Here is a 26,921-nt window from a genome sequence, read left to right as displayed (position 1 = left end):
GCCCGGCCCTCTGCCCCTCCCAGCCCCACTGCCACGGGGAGCAGCCGGGCCGGCTTCTGACCTCGCTCTCTTCTCCCCCCGCCAGTCCCCTCCTCCGGCCCAACCAACGTGTCTGCGCTGGCCACCACCTCCAGCAGCATGCTGGTCCGATGGAGCGAGATCCCCGAGGCGGATCGCAACGGGCTCGTCCTGGGCTACAAGGTGGGTGGCAGCCCGGGTGATCCCTTGTTCGGACCCAGCCGCCCCCTCTGAATAGCTGGGCTGGTGCCCCTCAGCCCCAGCCACAGCCCCCTGCGACGCAGCCCTGGGCTCCCCACCACCAGCTCTGCTCTCAATCCCGATCCACAGCCCCCCTGCTCCCCAGCCCTGTGGCTCGTGGCTATTCCAGTCTTGGGCTCCCCGAAACATGCCTGTCAGTGCTCCTGCCGTGGCTTTTCCTTGGGGAGAGGCTGCCCTGCGTGCGGCGTGGCGCTGTCACGTGCGGCTAGGGCAGGTGTCCCCTGGTGACCTCGATGGGGGGTGAACTGAGGGGCCGTCGTGTGCCCGGGCCCCATTCAGCCTGGGGCGTGGGTTCGGCTGGTGTGGCAGGGCAGCCCCGGGGTGGCTCCGTGGGTTCACGTGGCCTGTTCCAGGTGGTGTACAAGGAGAAGGACTCGGATGCGCGGGCCCAGGTCTGGCCGGCGGAGGGGAACGCCTCCCGCAGCGCCCAGCTCGCAGGCCTGGGCAAGTACGTGCTGTATGAGATCCGCGTGCTGGCTTTCACCCGCATCGGAGACGGCGCGCCCAGCTCCCCGCCCATCCTGGAGAGGACTCTGGACGACGGTAGGCGCTGCTCCTCCCCCGCCCATGCCCGCTGTCGGGGGCGCTCCCTCGCGGCGGGTGACACGCGGGGTGAGGCCAGGCGCAAACGGGGGCCAGTCCGTGAGAGGGCGAGTGTCCCCATCACGCTGGGATGGGGAGAAAACGGCATCTGGTCGGCCCTCGCCACGCTCCGTGCGGACAGCTCCCCCTCTGTCTGCCTGTCCTCGGAGGGCTCCCACAGATGGGGGTGGGGGTGCCGGCCCCAGAAATAGAACGAGGGGACGTAACAGGGCAGGAGAGAGCATTCCTGAGTGTGTATCTGGGCCCCAGGGTGGGTGTGTGCCCCCATGCACGCGTGTGTGTATTTGTGCTGGTGTGTGCCCCCAGCAGGGCATGCTGAGGAGGGGGTGTGTACGGATGGGGGAGCCCCTAACAGGGTGCATGGTGGGGTGTGCCCCTAAGGGGCTGTGGGTGTGGGGAGGGTGTCCCTAAGGGTGTGGAGGGAGGGTCGGGGTGTGTCTGTCCCTAAGTCCACGCGTGTGCGTGTGGGAGTCTTTCTGCTCCGTCAGCCTGAGTCGGGGCGCGGGCAGTTTTCAGCGGGACGGCTCCCGGAGGGGAAGCACCATTCCCCTGTCACCCCGGGTGCCCTGTGGGGCATTTGCACCCGGCAGAGTTGTGCAATGGAGGCCCAGCGGCCGCTAGATTCAGGGTTTGGCCAGCGGACTCCCCCAGCCGCTGGGCTGGGCTGGGCTCCGTTCCCCGTTTGCTCCGGCCGAGGGCACTGAGCCTGTTTGCCCGTCACCCAGCGCGCCCTCTGCTCTCGTCCTGCCCCAGTGCCTGGGCCCCCGGTGGGCATCCTCTTCCCAGAAGTGAGGACCACCTCAGTCCGGCTGATCTGGCAGCCTCCAGCCGCGCCTAACGGCATCATTCTAGGTAAGCGCTTCTCCGAGCGCCCTGGCGGGTGGGTAACGGTCCCGGGACCCCTGGGAGGGGGCCGTGCTAGGGATGCTTGGCAGCGGGAGGGGTGCAGCAGTGTGTGTGAGCGACAGGGCTGGGGCCGGGGGATGGAGCTGAGCTGAGCCCTGCAGGGGGAGGGCCGTGCTGGAGACCCACCAGTGCCCTGCATGCCATGGTCTCGCTGCTGTACCAGCTACTCCCCAGCTCAGGGCTCCTCTGCAGCAGGCAGGAGCCAGCAGCCTCGGTCCCTGGATGCACCTGAGCTGCTCCCCTGATAAACCACAGAGCTGGCGAGCCCCATCAGCCGCCAGAGGGATGCAGAATCCCCTCCCCTTCTGGCTGGCCCGAGCCCAGCCCTGCCTGGCACCGAGATGGGCTGGGCACGGGCGCCCATCTTCCTGCTGCGGGGAGACATGGACAGTGAGTCCCAAAGGGCCAGTTGTGAACATCTCACCCAGCCTGAGGCAGCGGAGCCAGCCCAGTGCCACCCGCCCCCGGCGTGGGGTCACCTCCCAGGCGGGCCCTAGGGCCGGACCCTGCGGGGGCAGCTGGGCCCAGGCGCTCACGACTGGCTCATTAGTGCGTCCCCCCGGCCAGTCCTGGCTCCATCCCGTGTCTCCTGGAGCAGCCTTTCTGCCCCCTTGCAGGCCGGGGTGGGGGGCAGCCTTGCCCCGGCGCTTGCTGACCGCCGCCGTCCCCCTTCTCCGCAGCGTACCAGATCACCCACCGCCTGAATACCACCAGCACCAACGCCGCCACCGTGGAGGTGCTCAACCCCAGCGCCCGCCAGTACACGGCCACCGGCCTGCAGCCGGAGTCGACCTACCTCTTCCGCATCACCGCGCAGACCCGCAAAGGCTGGGGCGCGGCGGCCGAGGCGCTGGTGGTGACCACCGAGAAGAGAGGTAACCGTGCCGGGGCTGGGGGGCGCTCTCCCAGGGCAGGGGCGGGCACTGCCCCGAGCCAGCCACGGGCGTGGAACTCAGGCCCTGCCCGAGGGGGGATGGGGCCAGGCGCTGCTTCCGACCAAGCCCTCACGGCCGTCTCTCCCTGCTCAGACCGCCCGCAGCCCCCCAGCAAGCCTGTGGTGCAGCAGGAGGACGTGAAAGCCCGCAGTGTGCTGCTGTGCTGGGAGCCGGGCAGCGACGGCCTCTCCCCGGTCCGGTACTACACCGTGCAGACCCGCGAGCTGCCAGCTGGCGAGTGGACACTGCACTCCGCCTCGGTCAGCCACAACGCCACCTCCTTTGCCGTGGACAGGTGAGGTGGGGCCTTCGAAGCAGGCACGGCCTGGTAGGATCTGTGGTGGGGTGGGGCAGGCGAGAGGCAGCGTGGCCTGGGGGCACTGGGCTGGGAGTCAGGAGGTCTGGCTTTTATTCCCGGCTCTGCCACCGACCTTAGGCGCCGCTCTGTGCCTCAGTTTCCCCACCTGAAATGAGGAGAATGGCTTTGTGACGCTCCTTGGGCTCTTTGGTCGATCTCATCCCCCCCCGCCGCCCCGCCCCGTCTGCCTCCACTGGAAGGCTCTGGAACCGGTGCCTCACACCCATCCCCTTCCCCTCCTGGCCCAGGTTGAAGCCCTTCACCTCCTACAAGTTCCGCGTCAAGGCGACCAACGACATCGGGGACAGCGAATACAGCCCGGAGTCGGAGTCACTCACCACCCTGCAGGCCGGTCAGTCCCCCTCCCCCGCGGGCAGGCATGGGAGACGCGGCACACGGAGGCTGAAGGCCACCGGAGCCGGCCTCGTCTCTTCAGCGGCAGGGTGCAGCCCACGCTGGGTCACGGCTCCCGGCGCGCTCCAGGCTGGAGCCTTGTCTGCAGAGCGAGGGGGCCTCGTTCCCCTCGGCCAGGGGGCCAGCTGGCACTCTGTGGGGCGAGGCCGGGGTTGGTCACGTGGGCCTCCCAGAACCAGAGACCATGTGGAAGGCTCCAACCCCCTGAGCTGCTCAGGAAGGGAGCCGGAGTCTGGAGCCATGGGGGAGGGACCCTCGTGCCTCTCAGCATCTCACCTGTGTTTCTTCTCCCCTCAGCCCCAGAGGAAGCCCCCACCATCCTCTCGGTCACGCCTCACACCACCACCTCCGTCCTGATCCGCTGGCAGGTACCGTGCGGCACCGCGCTGCCCCTGCCTGTCTCTGTAAGACAGCAGCTCGACTCACATTCCCGAGCCCGGGAGGGCCTGGGAGCCGTGTCCCCTTGGCACTGCGGATCCCCTCGTCCTCCCTTCCTATCCGCACTGCTCTCTGTGGGCAGGGCCCCACTGGCTCACCACCACCCGCTCCAGAGCTCCCGCCCGCCGCGGCTGGCCCAGTAGGACCCGGCATCCGGGGCGCAGAGTGCCTGCCGCAGAGGGGCCGGAAGCAGGCTGGCCCCGGTGGGTACTGCTGCTCCCCGCGGGTTCCGGGGAGCGCTGCTGAGGCACCTTGCACCTCTCTGGATCGATCCCTCCTCACACCAGGGCTGGGCTCTGCAGGGACCCCTGAGCCCGCCCTGGCTGTAGGCAGCGAGCGAAGAAGGAAACCCCACAGAGGGGTGAGGGCAGCGCAGGCTCCGGGCGCGGGCAGGGCCGGGCACGTCTAGGACAGGCACCGTCTCCATGGGCTGCCCCTCCCTGACTGCACCCGCCCCTTGGCTCCTGTCCTCCCCCTGCAGCCCCCCACCGAGGACAAGATCAATGGGATCCTGCTGGGCTTCCGGATCCGCTACCGCGAGCTGGTCTACGACGGGCTGCGCGGCTTCACCACACGCAGCCTCAGCAGCCCCGGCGCCAAGTGGGCGGAGCTCACCCGTGAGTGCCCTTTTTCGGCTCCTGCTTAAGGGGGGATTCCTCTCGCCCTGGCCCGTGGGGCTCTCCGTGAGGCCCAGCCCCACCCCTGCCCTGCCTTGCAGCCCCCCACCCCGAGCGCTCTGCGTGTGCACACCAGCCCCCCCGAGCGCTCTGCGTGTGCACCCCAGCCCCCCCGAGCGCTCTGCGTGTGCACCCCAGCCCCCCCTCCCCCCCCGAGCGCTCTGCGTGTGCACACCAGCCCCCCTCCCCCCGAGCGCTCTGCGTGTGCACACCAGCCCCCCCGAGCGCTCTGCGTGTGCACACCAGCCCCCCTCCCCCCCGAGCGCTCTGCGTGTGCACCCCAGCCCCCCCGAGCGCTCTGCGTGTGCACACCAGCCCCCCTCCCCCCGAGCGCTCTGCGTGTGTACACCAGCCCCCCGCCCCCCCGAGCGCTCTGCGTGTGCACACCAGCCCCCCCGAGCGCTCTGCGTGTGCACCCCAGCCCCCCCCGAGCGCTCTGCGTGTGCACCCCCGCCCCCCCTCCCCCCCCGAGCGCTCTGCGTGTGCACACCAGCCCCCCCGAGCGCTCTGCGTGTGCACACCAGCCCCCCCCGAGCGCTCTGCGTGTGCACACCAGCCCCCCCCGAGCGATCTGCGTGTGCACACCAGCCCCCCCGAGCGCTCTGCGTGTGCACCCCAGCCCCCGCGAGCGCTCTGCGTGTGCACCGCAGCCCCCCCGAGCGCTCTGCGTTTGCACCCCAGCCCCCCTCCCCCCCGAGCGCTCTGCGTGTGCACCCCAGCCCCCCCGAGCGCTCTGCGTGTGCACACCAGCCCCCCTCCCCCCCGAGCGCTCTGCGTGTGCACCCCCTCCCCCCCGAGCGCTCTGCGTGTGCACACCAGCCCCCCCTCCCCCCCGAGCGCTCTGCGTGTGCACCCCAGCCCCCCCGAGCGCTCTGCGTGTGCACACCAGCCCCTCCGAGCGCTCTGCGTGTGCACACCAGCCCCCCCGAGCGCTCTGCGTGTGCACACCAGCCCCCCTCCCCCCCGAGCGCTCTGCGTGTGCACACCAGCCCCCCCGAGCGCTCTGCGTGTGCACACCAGCCCCACCGAGCGCTCTGCGTGTGCACCCCAGCCCCCCGAGCGCTCTGCGTGTGCACACCAGCCCCCCCCGAGCGCTCTGCGTGTGCACACCAGCCCCCCCTCCCCCCCGAGCGCTCTGCGTGTGCACTCCAGCCCCCCCCCCCCCCAGCGCTCTGCGTGTGCACCCCCGCCCCCCGGGCTCTGAGTGTGCACACCAGCCCCCCCCCGGGCGCTCTGCATGTGCACCCCAGCCCCCCTCCCCCCGAGCGCTCTGCGTGTGCACACCAGCCCCCCCCGGGCGCTCTGCGTGTGCACACCAGCCAGCTGGCCCCAGAGCCTCCTGCGCACCGAGCCGAGCTCCAGGAGCTGTCCTGCGCCGGCGTGTCCCGCTCCCCTCCCGCGGGGCTCAGGGCAGCGTCCCCCGCCAGGGCTGAGCCCCGTGCCTCGGGGGGATGACATGGCTGGTGGGGTGAGTGCTGACGCCAAGGGGGGGTGGGGCAGGGGTCTGCTCCCTGCCGGGTGGGGGGACCTGGAGAGGGCTATGAGCAATCGGGGCAGCTCCCGGCTTGAGAAGGACGTTGGTTAGCTGGGGAGAGCCTGAAATTTGACCTGGTGCTTTTTTTCCCCTTTTCCCTGTTTGCGAAGTCTCTTGCACGCTGGGCCAGGGGCAGGCAGGGGCCAGGGGCAGGCAGGGGCCAGGGGAGTTGGCCAGGGGCTGAGGTTCTCCCCAGACTTATGCTAAAGCCGCCCTGAGGGGAGCCCCAGCCCCCAATTCCCAGAGTTGCTCTGCTGAGACCTGTCAGTCATCTCTGATCATGGCGCCGACACTGGCACTGCGCTGCGTGCTCCCTGCTGGCTGCGGTTAATGCGCAGAGGAACAGCACCCTGGGGAGGGCTGCAGCCCATGCCCTGGTAGTGGAGAAGGGGAGTGAGATGGTAGGGCAGAGGCCACCCAGTGCCAGATGGGCAGCAGGCAGCCTGGCACTGCCAGCTGGGCTAATGCCAGTGCCAGAGGAGCTGAGGCTGAGGGGCAGAGACCGGGCATGCCAGGGGCAGGGAGGCAGGAAGCCATCTGAGGGCAGTCCCGGGGCGAACTCACCCAGCCGGGCACAACCAGCTCCTGTCACTCCCGGGGCGCTCCCCAGCTCTGGCTCCCCTGAACCCCCGGTGGCAGCAGTTACTTCCTGCCCGCTAACCAATGCTGCCCGCTGCGCTAGCCCTGGCAGCCGTCCCGCCGCTCCCGTGCTCCGCGGGGCGTCCGTCCTGCTTGTTGTGTCTGTGTGTGACTAACCCCACTGACCGCTCTCCCTGCGCTCCCTCTCAACGCCTGCAGCAGGGTACGCCGTGCGGAACCTGACCGGAGCCGGCCTCACGCACCACGAACTGGACAGTAAGTCTCCGCTCTCCGCTTCGGGGCTCGTCTCTGTCCGTCTGCGTGTCGCTCCCCTCCTGACCCCCCCCCCGCATTCCAGCGACCACCTACGGGCCCCCCCCGCACTCCACCTACGGCCGACCCCTGGTCACTTCACTGCTCCCCATCGTACCTACCGGCAGAGCTGCCCCCTGCGGCTGGGGCATCACAGCAGGACAGGACATCCCCACCGCCCGGCCTAGCCCCGAGGGGGTTAATGGGAGGGAGGCGAAACACCAGTGCTCCTGGCCCTGTGGATGGGCCCCTGCCCGGCTCTCCCTGGCACCCACTTCCCCTGCTCTCGCCCCCTGCAGATCTGAGCAAGCACAGGCGTTACGAGATCCGCATGAGTGTGTACAACGCCGCAGGCGAGGGGCCCGCCAGCCCCCCCCAGGAGGTCTTCGTCGGCGAGGCAGGTGAGTCAGGGCTGCGTGGGCATCTCTGCTTCCGGGCAGGCTTCGAGCTCCCCCGTTGGTCGCTAAGGGCCGCCCCGTCCCTGGGCCACACCCAGCGCTCACCAGGGAATTCACGGGCCCTGGCCAGCTGAGCTAAGGGAGCCTCTCCCAGGGTGGTAGCTGTCGCCATTCCCTATCGGCAGCCGGGGCTGCACTGCCCTGCAAGGAGCCAGCCTGTGCCCACGGCCTGCCCTGCTCCCCAGCAGCCAGCCAGCAGCCGGACACCGTCTGATGGATGGCAGCACAGCGGCTGCAGGACCGCAGGGAGAGGGTGCGATCAGATGGAAGAGGGGCCGTCCCCCTCTCCCGCCAAACCCCAGCCGCCATGCCAGGGGACGGGAGTGCCAGGGGGCTCGGACGCTCTCACCCCAGCTCGCTCTCCTTCTGTAGTGCCCACCGCCCCGCCGCAGAACGTGGCCATTCAGACCGCCACGGCCACCCAGCTGGACGTCACGTGGGAGCCGCCGCCCCTGGAGGCGCAGAACGGCGACATCCAGGGCTATAAGGTACTGGCCCCCCACCTCCCGCTGGCTGTTACAATCGGCACAGCGCCCATAGGAGCACGTTGCTGCGGGGCACTGGGCTCCCAGAGCTCCCATTGGCTTCCCTCTCCAAACCAGATGTGCCTCAGTTTCCCTCTGATGCCAGCGGGGCCAGGAGCACTGAGCCAGATGTGTGAAGGTGTTTAACTGGTCAGTGCTGGGAGATGCTCGGGTAGAAGACGCTCCAGGAATACAAGCCACAGTGAACCTGTTTGATTCGAGGCCATCGGAGCCAGGAGGGCTGATGCCCAGCAGTCAGTGGCATCGGGATTGCAAGGGAATGGGAACAGGGGATGTAGCCACCCTGCAGTGCATCCGTCGCCCCCGGGGAGCAGGGTTCTTCCACCCCGGGGGCGGTGCCCAGCCCTGAGGCGGTGGGCATGGTAGCCTGAGCTATGGGGCAGCGGATTAGTGACAGGCTCCAACACACACACACACACACACACACACACGGGACGGGCCCAAGCAAACTGTCCTTGTCCCCCTGAAGGAATCGTCACAGCTGAGCGCAGTTCCTGGTGTGCTCAGCAGGTGGCGCGGTTTCACTTCCAATCCCGCCCCAGCCCTTTTCTCCGGGGTCGGGGCGCTCCCTGCAGCAGGGCACAGCTGGGATTTGGGGCGGGGGGGGACCTGGCATTTCTCCACGGGCCGGATTTCTTTGCCCCACAGCCCGGTGGTGGGAGCTTGCAGCTTGGCTGCCCCCCCCCCCCGTTGCCTCCCCCGTAGGGCCGGGGTGGGTCTGCCCCTGAGCTGACGCGCGCTGTGGCGTGGTGGGGGTGCACCGCTGCGGGATACTGGGTCAGCGGGCGGGGGCAGAATGGGTCCATGGCCAGGCCATGGGGTGTGCTGCAGAGGCCCAGTTCTGGGCAGTGGCTTTGCCGCTCTCAGGGAAGCGGGGCTGGGGCAGGATTGCTGGGACCGTACAGCCTCTCCCTGGATATCTGGGCACCGCTCAGGGGTGACCTCAGCCCGCGTGTGAGTCTCTGGGCTCAGCCAAGGGATGTGGGTCACATTTTCCATCCAGCGTGGCCTGGAGACGGCGCATCCTGCTCCCCCCTTTCCTCTGGACACAGGAAAGCCCCTTCTCCGACTCAGAGCCAGAGACGTGCGTGCGTCTTCTGTGCTCCCGGCCGGCGTGTGGCTGGGCCCTTTGGATCCGAGAGGGGCTGCGGGGGCTTCTGGAATGGAGACGCCTCCGGCGCTTTGCTGGTTCTGGAACCTGGGACTCTCCAGACCCAGACGCCGCAGGGGCTGAAAATGGGACTTAATGAAACCGGTGCAAGCCCCATGTGGACACACTCGCTTCGCTTTGTGGTGTTCGGCTCAAACTGGTCAGGAGGCGTTTAAGCTAAGCCCAGAAAAGCCACTTTTGACCCGCAGTCGATATCCCCTCACAGAGGTTTTGAGAAATGGGTTGAACTCCCCATTCCCTACCCTGTGCCAAGCAGGTGCGTTTCCTAGGAGAGGGCACCGGCCTGACTGCACCGCTGTAGGGTAGGTGGGCCCAGGAGCTTTCCTCTTTCTGGAGCGTGTCTGAACGTGTCCCACTGAGAGATGGGGCAGGGGTCTTTCTTGAGGGGCAGGGGACCTTAACGATAAAGGGCCCTACGTGTCCTCCACCGCCGAGCAGCCACCGCCGCAGTCGCTCCACCGAGGGGCCGCAGCGGGGTCCGTTTCCCGGCGTGCTCTGCACACGGAGAAGCCAGGCAGGGCTGGATCTGGGGGAAGCTGAGCCTGCGCGTGGGGAGCCGGGGACCCCAGCCCAGGGTGGAGACGCCGGGAGCAGGCTGTGAAGGGGAGCGCGTGGGGATCAGCGAGGCTAGCAGCATTGGGCCTGGCCTGACCCCATCTCCCCGCAGATCTATTTCTGGGAGGCCCAGCGCCGGAACGGCACGGAGCGGGTGAAGACGCTGTTCCTGCCCGAGAATGGGGTGAAGCTGAAGAACCTCACGGGCTACACCTCGTACCTGATCACCGTCTCAGCCTTCAACGCCGCCGGGGACGGGCCCCGCAGTGCCCCCGTCAGGGGCAGGACGCAGCAGGCAGGTGGGCTCCATCCTCCTCTCACTCATGGGGCCGCGAATCAGGAGAGGTCGCACAGCGGCCCACGTGCCCCCTCCCGACCGACAGACCCACCCCGCCCGCCCCGCCTTATCCCAGCCCTGGGCTCCCGCTGCCCAGCTCTGCCAAGCCCTGTGTGCTGCCACCACGTCCCTCTGGGTTCTGGTCCTGCCCTGAGCAGAGGCTGGCCGCTGAGCCGAGCTGTGCTCCTGCCGGGTGGTTCGGTGCTATGCGGCTCTAGGCTGAGACCTGACAGACTCGTCCCACTTTTGGCCCCGGGCTGGGATTGAAGCCAGGTGGGGGCGGGGCTCTGCAGTTAGCAATGCTGTGGGGACACCTGGCTGCTGAAGTCCCTGGCACCCTCCCTTCCCATCTGAGAAATAAACCAGCCCGTGCGACCAAGTGCTCCAGGTACGGAGCCAGCGTGGGGGCAACGCGGGAGAACCGGGCCGGATCCGCTGCCATGTCCGGCCACGTTACCCCACTGCCACCAGCTGATGCCTGCGCAGGAGCTGGTCCTGGGTTCCAGTCCCTCACCCACAGGGGCGGTATCGGAGGCAGCATCTCGTCACGGCCTTGGGGTTGTTCTCGGCACAGCACCAGGCAGGAGGCTGAAAATAATCGCCCCAGTTCTTTGTGCTGGATCTGCCCTGGTAGCTCCAGGGCTCCCCGCTGGGGCAGGCCCCCCCGTCTCGGCCTTTTGGGGGGGCCTCAGGGCCAAGACCCGGAGACGCTCTGCCGGGTGGGCTTCGAGCACACTGCAACAATGCCTCATTCTCCTTGATCGTTCCTGTCCCCCGGGCAAAAGGGGAATGGGGGCATTAACCCCTTCGTCCCCTCGCCCGTCGCGTCAGGGCAGGAAGTAGCATTTCCCCAAAATAATCCAGAGGTGTGAGGTGTCTTGGCAGGGAGCTTGTCGTCAGGGAAACCAGAGGCGCAAGGTGCGCTGGTGTCAGGAGGAGACACAGCCCAGCTGCACCGGGGGTGCGGAGCTCTGCAGACTGGGGAGGCACAGAGGGGCCCGGCAGGGCCGATCAGTTGTTTCCGATCGGGTCTGGAGTGCTAGTGTCTCTCGCTCTTTTCTGGAGATGCGGTGGGACGAGGGGGGCTTGGCAGAGTCCAGCCCCGCAAGGGGGTTGTTACTGGGGACTTGGCACTGGCAGGATGAGTTTGGAGTTCTCAGCTAACTCGGCGTACCATGGGCAGCCACCTCCTGAGCACGCCCTCCATCGCGCCCTGCCTCGGTGTCCCCCCTCTTGAGGGCCCTTTAAGAACTCACTCGGTCCAAAAGTCCCCCAAGTGACCCCTTCCCAGGGTCCGTTTAGTGAGTCCTCAAGTGCATGCTGGCCCTCTAGACCCCAGCCCCAGCCCAGCGTGTCTCTCCTGGCAACCCACACTTGGACAAAGTCTTTCAAACACAGAACACAAACTCGCACAGTCTCCCCCACCCCCGCTCCGAGGGACTGCCTGTCTGCTTCCCACACCTGCTCAATAGGGCGTGCCGGGTGGGGGGCAGGGAATTTGGGCAGGTCACAGACACACACCCGTTAATGCTGATGGCGTGTGACTGAATCCATCCCTTTCCCACGGTCTCACTCGCCAACCACCCCACCCAGCAAACCCCAGGACAGGCTGGCCGAGGAGCGAGGGGGGCCAGCGGGATCCACGCCCCGCTGCTCCCTCGCCCCGGGGGAAGTCTGCAAAGCCCCTCTGCTTTCTCCTCGCAGCCCCCAGCGCCCCCAGCACCATCCGGTTCAGCGAGCTGACCACCACCTCAGTGAACGTCTCCTGGGAGCCGCCTCTGCTGCCCAACGGCATCCTGGAAGGGTACAGGCTTGTCTATGAGCCCTGCACGCCTGTGGACGGTGAGGGCCCTGGGCTGAACGGGCGGGGTGAGGTGGAGATGGGACAGGGCCATTCGCTGCGGAGGGGAAAGCTGGGGAGGTGTGAACAGGGGTCGGGGGCCTCCGCTCCCGGGGGGCTGGGAAGCAGAGCTGGTAAAGGAGCCCGGGAGGCAGGAAAATCTGTTTCTGGGGAAGGATTCAGTTTACCCCAGGCCAGGTGGATGTGCTGGGCAGCATGGGCTAGAATCGCTTTGTGGCCCCCTGCCACTCGTCACAAGGGTCTGGGGACCAGCCCAGTGTCCCGGCCCAACTCCCGCTTGTGCCCTTCCCTTCTGTTGCTGTTCCCTTTAAACCCGTTCCCATGTTCCTCCCCAGGGGTGGCTGCAGGGCACCTGGGATTGTCCCGTAGGTCACTGTGTGAAGGGCTTGGAGATACATGAGGACACACGGTCCTGAGCACACCTGAAGCGTCGCTGCGGGAGCAGAGGGCGCATGTTTTGTCCCGCCATTTTGATGGTGAACATGTTTTTTTCAACAAAATGGAAATTTTGGCCAAAGTCCCTTTGTTGGTGAAAAGTTTCAGGGATTCAGAAAAAAACAAACCAAAATAAAACCGAGCAAAGAGCATCTTCAGTGGCATTTTCATGGGGTCAATACATCCCGGTGCAGCCAGCTCTCATGATCCTTCATCACGTCTTCAGAGCGGGTCCAGCACCCCCCCCCCCCCGTCTCTCTGCAGCCCGGCAGTGCCCCATGTAGCCCGGCCCAGCACTGCCACAGCACCGGCTCCCCTGCCTGAGCTGTTACGTTCCAGAGCGACAGGCAAATAGGGGGAGCGTTGGCTCCCCCCTCCTCCCCGGGCGGCCAAGGGGACATGCAGAGCGGGCAGGAGAGAGCCTGAGAACGCAGCGAAGAGCGCGGGTGGGGTGGCCCGGGGACAATGGCTGCTCAGTGTTCCCTGCTGCCACTTGGGCTTCTGAGAGTCGGGTTCAGAGGAAGTGCCGTGAAGCAAGAGCTCTGGAGGAGGGCCGCAGTGACCCCAGGGAGCAAGGGCGGGGGGGCTTCTCCTTTGAACCCGCGCCATGCAGGATGTCCTTTGATCCTGCAAACCCTGCTTGCCGCCCACAGCACAGAGGGGCCTGGGGTTCTGCCAAGCAAAGGGTATGCTTCAGGGCGTGTGCTGATCCCGCGGGGTCAGGAAGGCTCTCCCTCCTCGTGCTGTGCCAGCTAGCAGGGGGCATTACGTGCTTCCTGCAAAGCAGGGTACTGGAGCAGGATACGGGCCATGTAGGTGTGTGTTAACGGAGCCAGCCTGTGCTATAGTGCAAGAGACCTGGGATCCAGTCCCCAGAGCAGGGACGCCAGCCCGGCTACTCTGGATTTGTGCTGCAGGGAGTCGCTCCTCCACACAGGCCTGTGGGTTGGTTTGGCCACACTCACATCAGGCTTGCAGTTCTCTTCCCCAGCGCCAAGTCCTGGCACTGTGAGGGAGGGTGGGCGCCAGGATTTCTGCATGCCACGTCTGTGCCCTCTGCCCCCCAGGCGTGAGTAAGATCGTGACGGTGGACGTGAAGGGGAGCAGCCCCCTGTGGATGAAGGTGAAGGACCTGGCGGAGGGCGTGACGTACCGGTTCCGGATCCGGGCCAAAACCTTCGCCTACGGGCCCGAGATCGAGGCCAATATCACCACAGGGCCCGGGGAAGGTACGGCGCTGCTGCTCAGGCTCATGCTGCCTCTCGGAGGTGTGGGGGGGCCCCCAGGATTCCCACAAGCAGAGATCTCTGCAGCGGGAAGGATTGACCCGAAGGGCCCCATGGGCAAATGCAGTGGGAGGCCGGATGGGCAGTCAGGGTTGGATGTGGGGGTTGGAGCCATGGGGGGCTGAGGACAGAGGCAGGCTGGGGGCTGGGTAGAGGGCAGGGGGCTGGACCCTGCCGCCCCCCCCAGTGATGTTAGAAGCTTGTGTTTTTTCTCCCCATGACGACTTGTTTTTCTCTGGTTTCCCAGGTGCCCCCGGACCACCGGGCGAACCCTTCATCTCCCGGTACGGCTCAGCCATCACTATCCACTGGGCGAATGGGGATCCTGGCAAGGGGCCCATCACCCGATACGTCATCGAGGCCCGGCCCTCAGGTACCGTACGCTCCCCCCACCCCCCAGCATGTCCGTCCGTCCCCATCCCCCCCGCCACTGGCCTGGCAGGAACGCAGGGCCCAGCTCTGCCCCGCGGCTGCCATCCCTGCAGGGCAGGACGCGGGCCGGTGGCCTAGCTGTCCCTGGGGCCCAAGGCAGGACCGGGCCCTACAGGGGGAAGGAGGGCCGGGCGCCCCGAGCGCGGGGGGCAGCCCAGCGCGCACTGCACTGGAACAGCTGGGAACTTGCTGCCCTCTGCCCCCCCGTGCGCCCCCCCCCGCGCTCTAGGGCTGCTCCCCCCCCAACCGAGCTGGGCCTCTCTCCTCTCTTCCAGACGAGGGGCTGTGGGACATCCTCATCAAGGACATCCCCAGGGAGGTGACCTCCTACACCTTCAGCATGGACATCCTCAAGCAGGGGGTCAGCTACGACTTCCGGGTCATCGCCGTCAACGACTACGGCTACGGGACGCCCAGTGCACCCTCCCCTTCCGTCTCAGGTGCGGGGGCTGGGAGGGGCGTGCCCCGGGCTGCTCTCCTGGCCTGTCTGTGGGGCCACTGGGCCAGGAAGGAGGGTTCATGCCACAGGGAGGCAGGGACCTCCTCATTCACCCTGTCCCACCTAATGTACCCCTGTCCCTGCAGCCCAGGCTGGGGGGGCGAGGAGGGGCGGGGATCTGGCACTTGGGGAAATCAGCAGCAGGGGAGGTGGGGGGCAGCAGGTGCTGTCGGCATGCTGGGGGCAGGGGCCTGGGCTGGAGAGTGGGGGGGGGCTGAGTTAACTGGAGCAGCCCCTGCCGGGAAGGGGGTGATCTCTCCATGTGCTCTGCTCCACAGCCTGAAAATGGGCGGATACGGACAGGACACCTGGCGGTCACTGTATTGTGATTCCCCTTCCCTCCCCACAAACACTGCCGGTGCCCCTCACTCCCGACCCATCACCCCTGCCAGCCCAGCCCTGGGCTCCCCACACAGCTCTGCCAGGGCCCCTCAATCCCAACCCACAGCCCCCTGCTCACCCAGCCCTGGACTCTCCCCCTTGTTCTGCCGGTGCCCCACCCCGTCAACCCCGACTGGCAGCCCCCAGCTCACCCAGCCCTGGACTCTCCCCCTTGTTCTGCCAGTGCCCCTCAACCCCGACTGGCAGCCCCCTGCTCACCCAGCCCTGGACTCTCCCCTTTGCTCTGCCAGTGCCCCCCACTCCCAGCCCCCCGCTATCCCAGCCCCCCAGTTGAAGAAGATCCGTTGTTTGCAAGTCTATTGGGGTTCCCCAGGGGCAGTGGAAGGGTCCCCGGGATGAGACAGGTCCCATCCCAACACACCAACAAGCTCCGAGCCCCGCCAGCGCCCAGGACAGGCCCCAGGGTGTGAGCCGGCAGGGCGGGTGGGTGACTCACCCTGCTCTCCACGGCTGCCTTCCAGCCCAGAAAGCCAACCCCTTCTACGAGGAGTGGTGGTTCCTGGTGGTCATCGCCCTGGTCGGGCTCATCTTCATCCTCCTGCTGGTCTTCGTCCTCATCATCCGCGGGCAGAGCAAGAAGTATGCCAAGAAATCAGACTCAGGTGAGCGCCCCTGCAGGCAGGGCAGGAGCTGCCGCCCAGTGGGGCTGCCCGGCCCGGCGCAGGGGGATGTGGTGCCACCGAGGCCGCGGTGCGGGAGGAGCGGCCCCCAGACTCACCCGGCTGCGGACAAGGTGCTGGGAACCAGGGGTCTGGCTCCGAGCCGCCCGGGTCTCAAAGACAGAGGTGCAGCGCTGGGAGCCCGGGAGCCGTGCCTGGGTACGGGAGACGAGGGCTGTGGAGGGTCGCGTTTCGCCTTCGCTGTCTGCAGCTTGCACCCCCCGGGGCTGTGGAGCCAGAGGGCCTGTCCCGTGGCTGGGGTAGACCAGCGCCGCTCTGCTGGAGGTGTGCCTGGATACACCAGAGGAGGCCAGGGGTCTCCATCAGCTTTTGCCCTAGTTATTATGGTTCACGTCACTGCTGGCCAGGCCTCTCGCTGCACCCCGTAACACCGGGGTTAGGGCAGAACGTGGCTCAGGCGGTGACTCCAAACCCGGGGGAGCCAGCGTCAGGGTGCACACCGTGCTCCTGGCGTCCCTGGGCGTGGCGTGGTGCCTGCCCCGGCCACCCAGCGCTGGGAGCTTCCCCGAAGGCTTCACCCAGCAGCCTGATCAGTGGGAGCCTTTTCCTTCACTGCCCTGGCTCGCGGGTGAGACCCTGCCGCCTTCTGCCACTCGCCCGCCAGCTGCTCTGCTGATGGGAGCGACACCAGAACCGTCCCCCCAGCACAACAGACCCATCCCGCCCCTGCCCTGCTGGCAGACGCGGGTTAGAAAAGCGTGTTAATGTCGCTGGGAGCTAAAGATCAAACCACCGGCTTCTCTCATTGTGAGCTGCCAGCGCCAGGAAAGGTCAGGGGATTAGCTGTTTTCTTAGCCAAACGAAGGGCTCAGATTGTGGGGCTAATGCCGCCCGCCCTGCTGAGTCAATACACTTGTGTAGCAGACGCCTGGCGCTGGGAGCCCGGACTCCTGGCTTCTAGTGCGGGCGACTCGCACCCAGAGCCTCTAGGGCTGGGGTCTGGGTTTGTGGGGCCCGGAGTTGGAAGCCAAGGGGCCCGATTCTCCACCCCTCGGCTGCTGGGTGACTGCTCCCACCGGGGCATTGTGGGTGTGAAGTGCCGCCGCACCGTTCGCCCCACCGGTGCCAGCGTCCGACGGCAGCGCTGCCCCAGGAAACGCCCACACCGGCTGGAGGGCAGGGGGCAGAGGGGCCAGAGCCGGGCAGCTTGTGCAGCTGTTTGCAGCAGAACCCTGTGCCAAAACCCAGCGCTCGCCCTTCAGGGATCTCAAAGCACTTTATAGACATTAACGGGTTAACCCCTGGGGGAGATCAGGAAGCATCCGTACCCCCGTTTTAGGGATGGGGAAACCCAGTCACGAGCAGAGTGGTGATTTGCCCAGTCAGCTGCTGGCAGAGCTGGGACACAGATCTCCTGATGCTCAGCCCTGATTTGCCCAGGGCCTGCTGCCCCATTGCTGGGCACAGCGTGCCATCCGCCCGCTGTCTGCGCGAGGCCTGGGCACTTCACAGATGGCATACCGGGTGGGATTTTACCACGCTCGCAGCGTGACGAGCAGGGCTGGCCAGACACTGAGCTGAGCCTGACTCCCAGCGGAGCACCAGCCATGCAGTCTGTGCCTCACGCCTTCGGCTGCCCAGACGGCTGGGCTGGCACGGGGAGCTCTGCGTAACCCCTGCCCCCTGGCCACGCCGGGGACCTGTGAAGAGCCCCAGAGAGGCGCCTCAGCCCTGGCGATATGGCACTGCACTGGGATACGAGGGCTGGCTGGAGAGGGGGTGAGCTCATCCCCCGGAGCCCTCCCAGCCCAGCCCAGCCTGAGTGATGAGACGGGACGGGTGCAGGCTGCCCTACCCCTTCATTGGCACTGAGCGTGCTGGGCGTGGTGCCCGCTGGCTGAGCTGGGGATGTTCTATGCCCACGCACCTGGGGATAGAGGGGGGTCATCGGCCTGGGGAACCCCTGGCTACAGTGCACCTCCCTGCTCCTCCTTTCTCCATCAACTTCCCGGGGGGCTTCCCCTCCAAATCCCATTGCTCGTCTCCAGGCCTGTCTCGGGGAGCAGGCCGCTCCCCACGGCAGGTCGGGCGGGTCGGCCCAGGAGACCGAGCTGGTCCCGTAGTCGGGTGTGTGATGTGCGGGTTCCCCTGGGGCTGGGCGCTGCCCCAGCTGATGACTCCCCTCCCGCCCCGACAGGGAACAACTCCAAGGCGAACGCGCTGAGCCACGGGGAGATGGTGAGTCTGGACGAGGGCAGCTTCCCTGCCTTGGAGCTCAACAACCGGCGCCTCTCCGTCAAGAACTCCTTCTGCAGGAAGAACGGGATCTACACCAGGTACTGGCCGTGGGGCCCAGGGCTCTGTGTGCCCAGCCAGAGATCTGGGGCCAGGCCCCCGCCCCCACTGCGCCCCACTGCCCGGGTTACGGGTGTGCTAGCACCCGCCGGACACTCACCGACACCAACTGCACCCACAGGTGGTTCTGGGTGGGGATGTGGAGCCCGGAGCAGCAAAGGGGTTGGATGTGGCTCCGCCCAAAGCCATTGGCTCCAGTGGGGCTGCCGCTGCTCACCCCCCACCCATGACTGTTGTAGGGGGCCCGGGGCTGGCATTGCTCTGAAGCACCTGGGAGCTGGGCCGACGCAAAGCCCATAGGCACCTCACAGGATTGCTTGGCTGTTCCCCCGCCCGGCTCCAGGAGCTAGCTGCAGCCAGCACACCGGTCTGTGGCGGTGGGTCAGGATTGAGGGGCACTGGCAGAGCTGGGGGGCAGGAGCCCTGGGCTGGGCTAGCAGGGGGCTGCGGGTCAGGGTTGAGGGGCACCGGCAGAGCTGGGGGCGGGACCCCGGGGCTGCGGGGCAGGAGTGTGGTGCTGGCGGAGCTGTGGGTGTAGGCACTTGCTCACGTCCTGCCCGGCTCCTGGTTTCGAGCACCAAACCGGCTCTCGGATTGGAGAGGGCAGGAGAGGAAAGCAGCAGAAGCCGAGCTGCCAGGACCCCGCTGGTTAACGGCTCATCCCCAGGCAGGCCAGCAGACTGCAGAGGGGAGGGTTGGGGTGCGAGCCCCACGGCCGATGCTCTGAACAGCCCTGCTAGTGCCCAGGGTCATGGCGGGGGGTGTGAGTGGGCTCGGGTGGGGCCTGCTGGGGGGGCCGTGGCTGGTCTCCCCGAACGGGGCCCGGGGGATCGGCTCCAGCGCCAGAGTTCTCCCTTTCCAAACGAAACGTAGAGCTTCCGTGTCCCTGCCGAGGTCCCCGCCGCGGCCCAGCCCCGGGAGCCTGCATTACTCCGACGAGGACGTCACCAAGTACAACGACCTCATCCCGGCCGAGAGCAGCAGCCTGACGGAGAAGCCCTCGGAGATCTCGGACTCCCAGGTGAGGGGCGGCTTGCCGGGGCCGGGGCGCTCAGCTCAGCAGGGCTGGGGGGCAGCACGCGCTCACGGCAGGGCCTGGCGGGAGGGTGAGAGGTGGCTGCAGCCCAAGGGGGCAGACAGGCCTCCCCACCCCATTCAGCCATTGGCCCCCCGGCTGGCTGCCTCCGTCATCCCCCGCAATTCCTGTCCCCTCTGTCAGCTGCATCCCCTTGTCCTCATCACCTCCCCACACCCCGTAAAGGGGACCGGGGACAGGAGTGTGTTCCAGTTGTTGTACAGACAAAACTACACAGGATCTTGTCAGGGGGCAAGACAAAGATGCCACATTTATTATGATAACAATTTGATTTATGACCAATAACTAATATCTTAATCCTTATACACACACATTATACCTAATATCTACACACACACACACACACACACACACACACACACACACACACACACACATCCATCAGATGTTCTCCAGCTGCTGCATAGTTCCCAGTCCTGAACATAGCTTGAGTTCGTAGCTTGATTTTGCAGCTTGGGTTCGTAGCTTGTGGCGGTAACTGGCCAGGAAAGCCGGGCACAAGGACGAGCTGGGTCTCTGCTGGGCACGCACTGATGCCCTTCCATGTTGGCAGCAGAATGTTGCCCTCCAAACTCTCCCAGCTCACCCATCCTTTTTGTAGGCTTTAGTTTGAATCCAGAGTCTCTAGGTCTCTGTGTCAGGCTGCCTCTGGGTTTGGTGATCGATCACCCGTCAATTGCAGGTGTGACTTTCAGCCTGGGACCTGGCTTTGATCTTCCTTCTATTGCACCTTTCCTTTTTAGGGTGGGCTCTTCTCACTTCCTTAGGGCTCTTGTCTGCATCTTCAGCCGGTGGGGTTTGAACTCTATTGCATCAGGCCAGGCTGGGGCTGGAGGTTGATTCCATCACCCATCCATACCTCAGTCACACGTCTAAACTAACTCATAAGAGTACAGCAGGGTTTGCAAAAATGAAGGTTGGAGGAAGCTTTTACAAAATGGAGTGAGCGTTTTAAAATGGGGTTTGAATTACAATATGGCAAACAGTGAATAGAAGTTACAATGTAGGCAAGTGTAGTGAATGGTGAACAGAAGTTACATTAATAAAGTGAACAATTAAAAACAATTTCATTGATCAGTTCTACACAGTGCATGCTGGGAAAGGGAGGAACGATACAGTTCCCCAGCCCCGACTGATTCCTGCTAGAAGCTCCATTGCTGCCTGGGGTTCCCACCGTGGGGTGTGCTCCCCACAAAGGCTCCTTCCCTGTTTGCAGGCAGGCTACCCCCCGTGCACCCTGGGCAGCACCACGGACATGGGTCACCCTCTGAGCACCTAGGGTTGTGGTTATCATCTCAGCTGGGCCTGACGGACACAAAACTCCTGTCCCCTGGCAGGTGCGCCCAGGACTGTTTGTTCTGCCCGAGCTGGCACAGCACATGGGCGTGTCCCCGATGCACCAGCATGCCCCTGCTTTGCTGCTCAGACAGCCAGACCCCTAGCAGCCTGCCCCGCAGCAACCAAATGGGACCCTGGCTTTCCTGGTGTCGGAGGGGGGAGCCAGGGGCTCGCACAGTGGCGGGGGTGAGCACAGATCCAGGAGGCTGGGAGCTGAGCTGCGGTAACTGCCAGATGCTGAATATACCCAGGGACAGTGGAAACAGGCCCTCGCCACGGGCTCTCTCCACGCCGGTATCAAACCCCAGCTGGCAATCTTGCACTGCCTTGCACCATGCCGGGAGCTGCTGGGTGTTTAGCCCAGCTCCCCACAAAGGGAACAGCTGCTCCGGGACCCCAGGCAGCCTGTGTCCCCGTCTGACACACCCTCTTTGGGCCATGGTGAGCAGTGAGCAGTGGCCGCAGGGTCCAGGCCAAGGTTCAGGGAGACTCTCTGCAGCGGCACCCCTGGGAACAGGATGGGGCTAGAGAGACCTCAGGAAAACGCGTATTCCCCCAGGACCCCTGGTTTCTCCTGGCCATGCATTTCCAGGTGCAGATGCTGCAGCTGTGCTGGAACTGGCCCTTAACGAGGCCTGCGTAAACGAGCCCCTCTCCTCCAGTGGCCCTGGGGGCTGAGATTCAAATGGCTGCCTGGAATCCCCGCTCCATCTGGGAGACTGTGAGCGATGGCGAGGCCAAAACAGACCCTGCCGCTCGGCTCTCTCATTAGCACCTCGGGTCATTAGCACCGGGGTCATTAGCACCTCGCGCCGACCACGTGGGGCTGAGCAGCGGGCCAGGGGACCCAGGCCCGCTAATCCCACTTCAGCAACTGTCTCAGCTGAGGCACTCGACTCCCTGGTGCACGTTTCTTCCCACCCTGCGGGACCCTCGCTTGGGGGTGCCCAGTGCTGAGTGCGCCTAGGGAATAACCAGAGCCTCAGAGCGGGATTATGGTACTCGCAGGAGCAGCGGGTAGAGGTGATGGGTCAGATCCTTCTGTCAGTGGCAGCCGGGCAAATCCCCGCTGAGTTGGGGGGGACATGCCGGGTGTAGCCGAGATCTCACTCTGGCTCATAGCGCCTGCTTCTCTTTTACACCAAGGTCCCTTTGGCCTTTCCCTTGCACCAAGGCTCCTTTACGCTACTGGAGCGCTGGGAGTGGGAATCTGACCGACTGGCTCTTTTCTCCCTACGCCTTGGAGGACTGTAGCTGCGCGGCCGAGCTCTGGCGGAGCACTGGGAAGGGGCAGAGGGAACCCGAGGGGGTGCAGACGCGGGTGCTGCGTGAGCACTAAGCCTGCCCGTGTACCCCCACGACAGGAGCGCCTGCAGGTGCCCCCAGAGATCAGGACCCCCTTGTGCCAGGCACTGGGTAGCCCCGCACGGAGAGGGCCTCGCAGGCTGAGTTATTCCTGCAGGAGAGCTGGGGCCCCAGCAGGTACAGTGACGCTTACTCGGGCATCTGGGGCACAGCTGGGAATTCCCTGGCCGCTCCCATCACCTGAGCCCGGTGCAGGCTTGTGTCTCAGAGCCGCAGAGGGGAACAGGCAGCTGAGGGCTTCCAGCTCTTCAGCAACCCCCCAGCTGCCCCATAGTCCTGGGCCTTGCCTGCCCTTTCCTTTGCCTGCAAAGTGGAGGCAAATCCAAGTTAACCCCCCTTTGCATTATCGCCGGTTGAGTGTCTTTGAGGAGCTGTAAGAGCTGCGGAGCGGAAAGCTGCTCTCCTGGCCGGCCCCAGCTTCCTCATGAATGGGGCCATTGTGCCTTGGGGAAGGGGGAAGCTGAATTCAATTATGGAAAGCAGAGGGCGAGTTGAAAGGAGGGACGGGAGCCAACCCAGCCTCTGCCTGAGCTCTCTCCTTCCCCCGTCCTCCCCTCCCCGCTGTGCCCTCTGACGAAATAACTCCGGCTGCTCCCAGAGATGGCGCGGAGGGTCAGCGCTGCCAGGGCTTGCGCTGGGCCTGGTCACCAGGGAAACCGGGCGGGCCCTGGGTCTGGTCATCGGGGAAGGGATGCCAGGCCAGGCTGGGGGCTGGATCTGGTCACTGGGGAAGGGGTCTGGGTCTGGTTGTTGGAGAAGGGACACTGGGCCGGGGTCAGGATCTGGTCATTGGGGAAGGGATGCCAGGCCAGGCCGGGACGGGTGCTGGATCTGGTTGTCGGGGAAGGGATGCCAGGCCGGGACGGGTGCTGGATCTGGTCACTGGGGAAGGGGTCTGGGTCTGGTTGTTGGGGAAGGGACACTGGGCCGGGGTCAGGATCTGGTCATTGGGGAAGGGATGCCAGGCCAGACCAGGCTGGGTGCTGGATCTGGTCATTGGGGAAGGGACGCCAGGTCGGGCCAGGTGCTGGATCTGGTTGTTGGGGGGATGATGCCAGGCTGGGCACTGGTTCTGGTCATTGAGGAAGGGACGCCGGGCCGGGACGGGCACTGGGTCTGGTCATGCTCTATCACCAGCTTCCCCCAGGGCCCGATTCGGACCCTCCCTTACTCCAGTGCTGTTGCATGGAATCACTCTGGACTCACACCAATGTGTGGGAGACCCCGGTTGCACCTGCCCACCCAGTCCCCTGCCTGCAGGATGGGTGCAGTGGTGAAGGATTCAGGTGCAGGCTCTGATGTCATGTAGGGTCACGGTTTCCAAGCTGCCTCTCACAAGCCAGTGCCCAGTGGGCTGCTGATGGCACTGCCCGGCGGGTGCCCCCTCAGCTCCTTCTGCTAGCGCCATGTCCTTGTGGGCCTGTGCTTGTCGGGCGGCTGAGTGCTGCCCAGCCAGACCTGGAGTAACCCAGCGCTCTGTCTCTGCAGGGGAGCGACAGCGAGTACGAAGTGGATCAGAACCACCAGAAGGCCCACTCCTTCGTCAACCACTACATCAGCGACCCGACCTACTACAACTCCTGGCGGCGCCAGCAGAAGGGCATCTCCCGGGCCCAGGCCTACAGCTACACGGAGAGCGATTCCGGCGACCCCGACCACTGCCCCTTGTCCAACAGCACCAGCACCCAGCAAGGCAGCCTCTTCCGGCCCAAAGTCAGTAGGACTCCAACCCCCCAGACGCCCGTCAACCCCCCCAGCCAGCAGAGCACCCTGTACCGCCCCCCCAGCAGCCTGGCGCCGGGCTCTCGAGCCCCCATTGCAGGATTTTCTTCTTTTGTTTGATGGTTTCAAAAGAAATAAAGAAAAGCGAAAAAGGAGAAAAAATCCCAGACCCACGTTTACGTCCAGAGTTATTTTTTCCGAGGCGAAGGAGACGTCCGGCAGGTGAGCCCAGCGCCGGCCGGGGAGAGACAAGCGGACCCGGTTCGGATTCTAAGCATTTGCTGCTTCCAGAGGCACATGGAGCCCTATAGAAGAGGAACCCCTTGAAAGGACCTTTGCAAAAGCTTGCAGTCCAGCTGGGGGGGCTCCTCTTCTCTCTGAGGCTGAGGCGCGGAGAGGAAAGTCACAGGGTAAGGGACGGCAGCAGGCGGGCTCCCGGACGACGCTGGTGTCTCCACATGGCGCTGGCTCCTTGCAGGCGGGTTTACTCAAGGGCCTTTGCTAACAGGACAAACCCACCCCTTTTTGGCCAAAGCTTGCTTTGTGCGATCCCTGAGAGGCCAGCCAGCTAGCGGCAACCCGCGGCGTCTGAAGGAGCGGGGCGTGGAAGTGCCATCGGGCAGCATGGTTACACAAGACTTCAACCGGCGAACCCACGCCAGTGACCAACGGCGTCCTCGGCCCAGCACGGCAGAGCCTGACGTGGGATGGGAACGGTGCTGCTCTTCTGCTCAGCGTTAGGTGGGAACAATGCCTGCGGCCCTTGCTTCCAGTGGGCCGCGGACGTGCCCGATGGCCCGCGTGCTGGACGTGGGACCCGCTTTGCCAGGCTGCCCACTCGGCTCGCCGGTCCCTCCTCTGCCCGTCTCCTCTCCTGTCTCCCCGTGACGCGCCATGTCAGAGTGTGGAAAAGTGACAAACCGAAACACAAAGCCCGTGTGCAGCCGTTTGGTTTGCTGCTTTGGGGCGGGATGTGGGGGCTGGAGAGTGGATTTGGGAGGGACGGGGGTGCTGGAGTTGTAATCAATTTACTTGAATCCTTCTGGAGGAGACATCCCCCTCCCAGCCTCCCTTATCCCTGGCGAGAAGCGCTGCCCGCTGGGGAGGGGGCCTCTGTGGCCGAACTGCACCACGGGGCAGGTGACCAGCACAGGGGGGTTGCTTATCGGCACCGACATTTGGTTTGGGGCAGCAATTCATTTCTTCCTTCCTTGGCCACATCCTGGAAGGGGGAGGGAAAGGAAAATGCCCCGGGGCCCGGGATGGTTGTGGGGCGAGATGTACCCTCCGCCTACAACGTGGTCCTCTCCCCCTGGCTTGGGACAGACGCCGCCCCTTTAACTCCAGCAGAACAGGGGGGCGGGACGGGGTGGGGCTCTGCTGGCGTGATGGATTGGCAGCCGCAGTCTTTGTTTTGTGTTCTGTTTTAGTGCCCAGGTTTGGCGGGGGATGCGAGGGGAGGGGGCCAGAACCGGGAGGAGGGGGATCGGTGGTGGTGGTTGTTTCCAGCATCGCAAAACACACACAGTGCCTACTCGTCAGCTGGATCCCGAACTCCTCGGCCGTCTTCCCTTCCGCACGGGTGCCAAGTACGAGTGGAGGGTCCGGCTGTCCCCCGCGGTGTCCCCCTCCTTCTGCGGAGGGGGTCCGGAGCTGTCACCAGGGTGATTGGCTCCATCCATGATGCCCCACGTGCTCTCGCCCGTATTTGCACATTCTCGGCCCAGGCTGGTTGACAGAGGATTGAACCTGGTGCGTGGGGTCCCTTTAATAAAGACTCGAAAGCGCTGGAATAGTTTTTTGGTTTATTTCTCTCCCCCCAAAAGCAGAGAGCTGCACTCAGGAATGACCCTGTACCCTGCAGAACTTGAGACAGGGATGGAGCTGGGATCACCCCGAACTTCCCAGCTGCCGGTCCCTTTTGCAGGCGCATTCCTGCAAGGGAGGGTGATGTGGGTAAGTAGCTGTGGCCCACGGGGTCTCTCTCGCCTACGTTCAGGTGCGCAGAGAAGGAGCGACGGTTTCTGTGCAGGTGACCGAGAAATGGGTTATCCTGGGAAAGAGCTGGCCAGAAATCAGCTCTGCAGTGCTGTCTGAGCGCTCAGGGCAGGGCTGGAGAGCACGGTGGCTAAAATACCCGTGTGCCCCAGAGCCTTGGCTACACTAGAGCTCCCACTGGTGCAGCTTTACAAAGCTCAGCCCTCCTCCCACGCAGATCGCCTTGTGGAGAGCTCCATTAACTCCAGCCAGGGAAAACCCCTTCTGTCGCTGTAGGAAGCGCCTGCCCTACGTTGCAAAGATACCGTATCGCCAGGTCTCTACCTCCCTGGGATCACAGCTATGCAGGAAAGAAGCGTCCAGTCAAACCCACAGGCCCCCTCATTGCAAGGCAGCTAAATCCTCAGCCCCTCCACTCACCACCACGGACAGGGCAAGTGCTGGCTGCTTCCCGTGAGCCCAGGATTTAATCAGCACCTTCTGATACCCTGAGGACACTGACCCTGGCTTGCAGGCCAAGGCCTGATTGGGATTAGCCCAGAGCCAGGAAATAGGTAATCAAGAATCCCCAGGGGGCCGGCTGGCAGTTTAATTTGCAGATTCCAAACCCATTAGCAGTGGGGCTGGTTCCTCCCTGGGGTGAAGGGTGGGGGGTCGCTCTGGATCCAGACACAGAGCAGAAGGACCTGACGCCTGCGGAAGTCAATGGGGTCCCCCCCCGCACTGGAATCAGCCTGAGTGGTGAGGTCAGACCTGCAGAAACCTTCCTGTGCAGCTGACACGCCAGTCCTAAAATCTGCATTGCCCGAGCCGTCCGCCACGGCCAGGCTTGAAAGAAGGAATAGCAGAGAGACGGTGCGCTTCCCGTGGCGGGTGTCCTTGTTCTAGCTAGACAGGACTCAGCAGTGGATTAGCAACTGGTAAATGGCCAGCTCACAAAAAGTAACTGTAAATGAGGAATCATCATCGAGGGCGGGAGGGGTTCTCGCAAGGATCCACCTGTGACCCTCCAATCGCTTTATTAATGATTGGGAAGAAAATATAAAATCATTGCTGGTGAAGTTTGCCACTGACAAGAATCGGTGGAAGGTAAATGATGATGGATTTCGCGCTAAGGTGGCTTCTTTGAACACTGGGCGTTTTAACACGGCCCAATGCAAGGGCCTACATGGGGGAGCAAAGGCTGTAGGTCACAAGGGGAGGGTGGGCGACGCTATCCTGGAACGCAGAGACGCTGAAAAGGACTTAGGGGTTCTGGTCGCAAGTAACTGCACATGAGCTCCTGGCGTGAGGCCGCAATAAGAGAACGCTGGCAAGCTGCCGTCCGACGGATACGGAGGGAAGTGGCGGGCAGGAGTAGGGCGGGATATGACATTAGTGAGCCGATTTTGAGGACACTCTGTCCAGCCTT

The 26,921-nt window shown here is 64.9% G+C and overlaps 1 protein-coding gene across 5 annotated transcripts in view; it reads left to right on the top strand.

Annotated features, from left to right (window-relative positions):
* SDK2 (sidekick cell adhesion molecule 2) overlaps positions 1-25,299 on the top strand; it is a 171,703-nt gene extending 146,404 nt beyond the window's left edge. For 2 of the 5 annotated variants that reach the window (XM_044983580.1, XM_044983585.1), the window contains 20 exons: positions 86-201; positions 633-822; positions 1,636-1,734; positions 2,469-2,663; positions 2,817-3,018; positions 3,330-3,433; positions 3,793-3,863; positions 4,415-4,550; positions 6,943-6,999; positions 7,335-7,436; positions 7,866-7,981; positions 9,877-10,063; positions 11,806-11,943; positions 13,465-13,626; positions 13,931-14,056; positions 14,391-14,555; positions 15,478-15,618; positions 17,834-17,972; positions 18,865-19,012; positions 23,279-25,299. In XM_044983580.1, the coding sequence (XP_044839515.1) occupies positions 86-201; positions 633-822; positions 1,636-1,734; positions 2,469-2,663; positions 2,817-3,018; positions 3,330-3,433; positions 3,793-3,863; positions 4,415-4,550; positions 6,943-6,999; positions 7,335-7,436; positions 7,866-7,981; positions 9,877-10,063; positions 11,806-11,943; positions 13,465-13,626; positions 13,931-14,056; positions 14,391-14,555; positions 15,478-15,618; positions 17,834-17,972; positions 18,865-19,012; positions 23,279-23,632 (2,948 nt within the window). In that variant the 3' untranslated portion in view covers positions 23,633-25,299. The remainder of the gene's footprint in view (positions 1-85; positions 202-632; positions 823-1,635; positions 1,735-2,468; positions 2,664-2,816; positions 3,019-3,329; positions 3,434-3,792; positions 3,864-4,414; positions 4,551-6,942; positions 7,000-7,334; positions 7,437-7,865; positions 7,982-9,876; positions 10,064-11,805; positions 11,944-13,464; positions 13,627-13,930; positions 14,057-14,390; positions 14,556-15,477; positions 15,619-17,833; positions 17,973-18,864; positions 19,013-23,278) is intronic. The other 3 variants (XM_044983582.1, XM_044983584.1, XM_044983583.1) reach the window with 3 other exon arrangements.
* The last annotated feature ends 1,622 nt before the right edge of the window (positions 25,300-26,921 follow it).

This window comes from Mauremys mutica, chromosome 12 (genome assembly GCF_020497125.1).
Source record: "Mauremys mutica isolate MM-2020 ecotype Southern chromosome 12, ASM2049712v1, whole genome shotgun sequence".
NCBI lineage: Eukaryota > Metazoa > Chordata > Testudines > Geoemydidae > Mauremys > Mauremys mutica.
The sequence above is the reverse complement of the archived record's forward strand: the minus strand, read 5'-3'. Positions and strand labels throughout refer to the sequence as shown.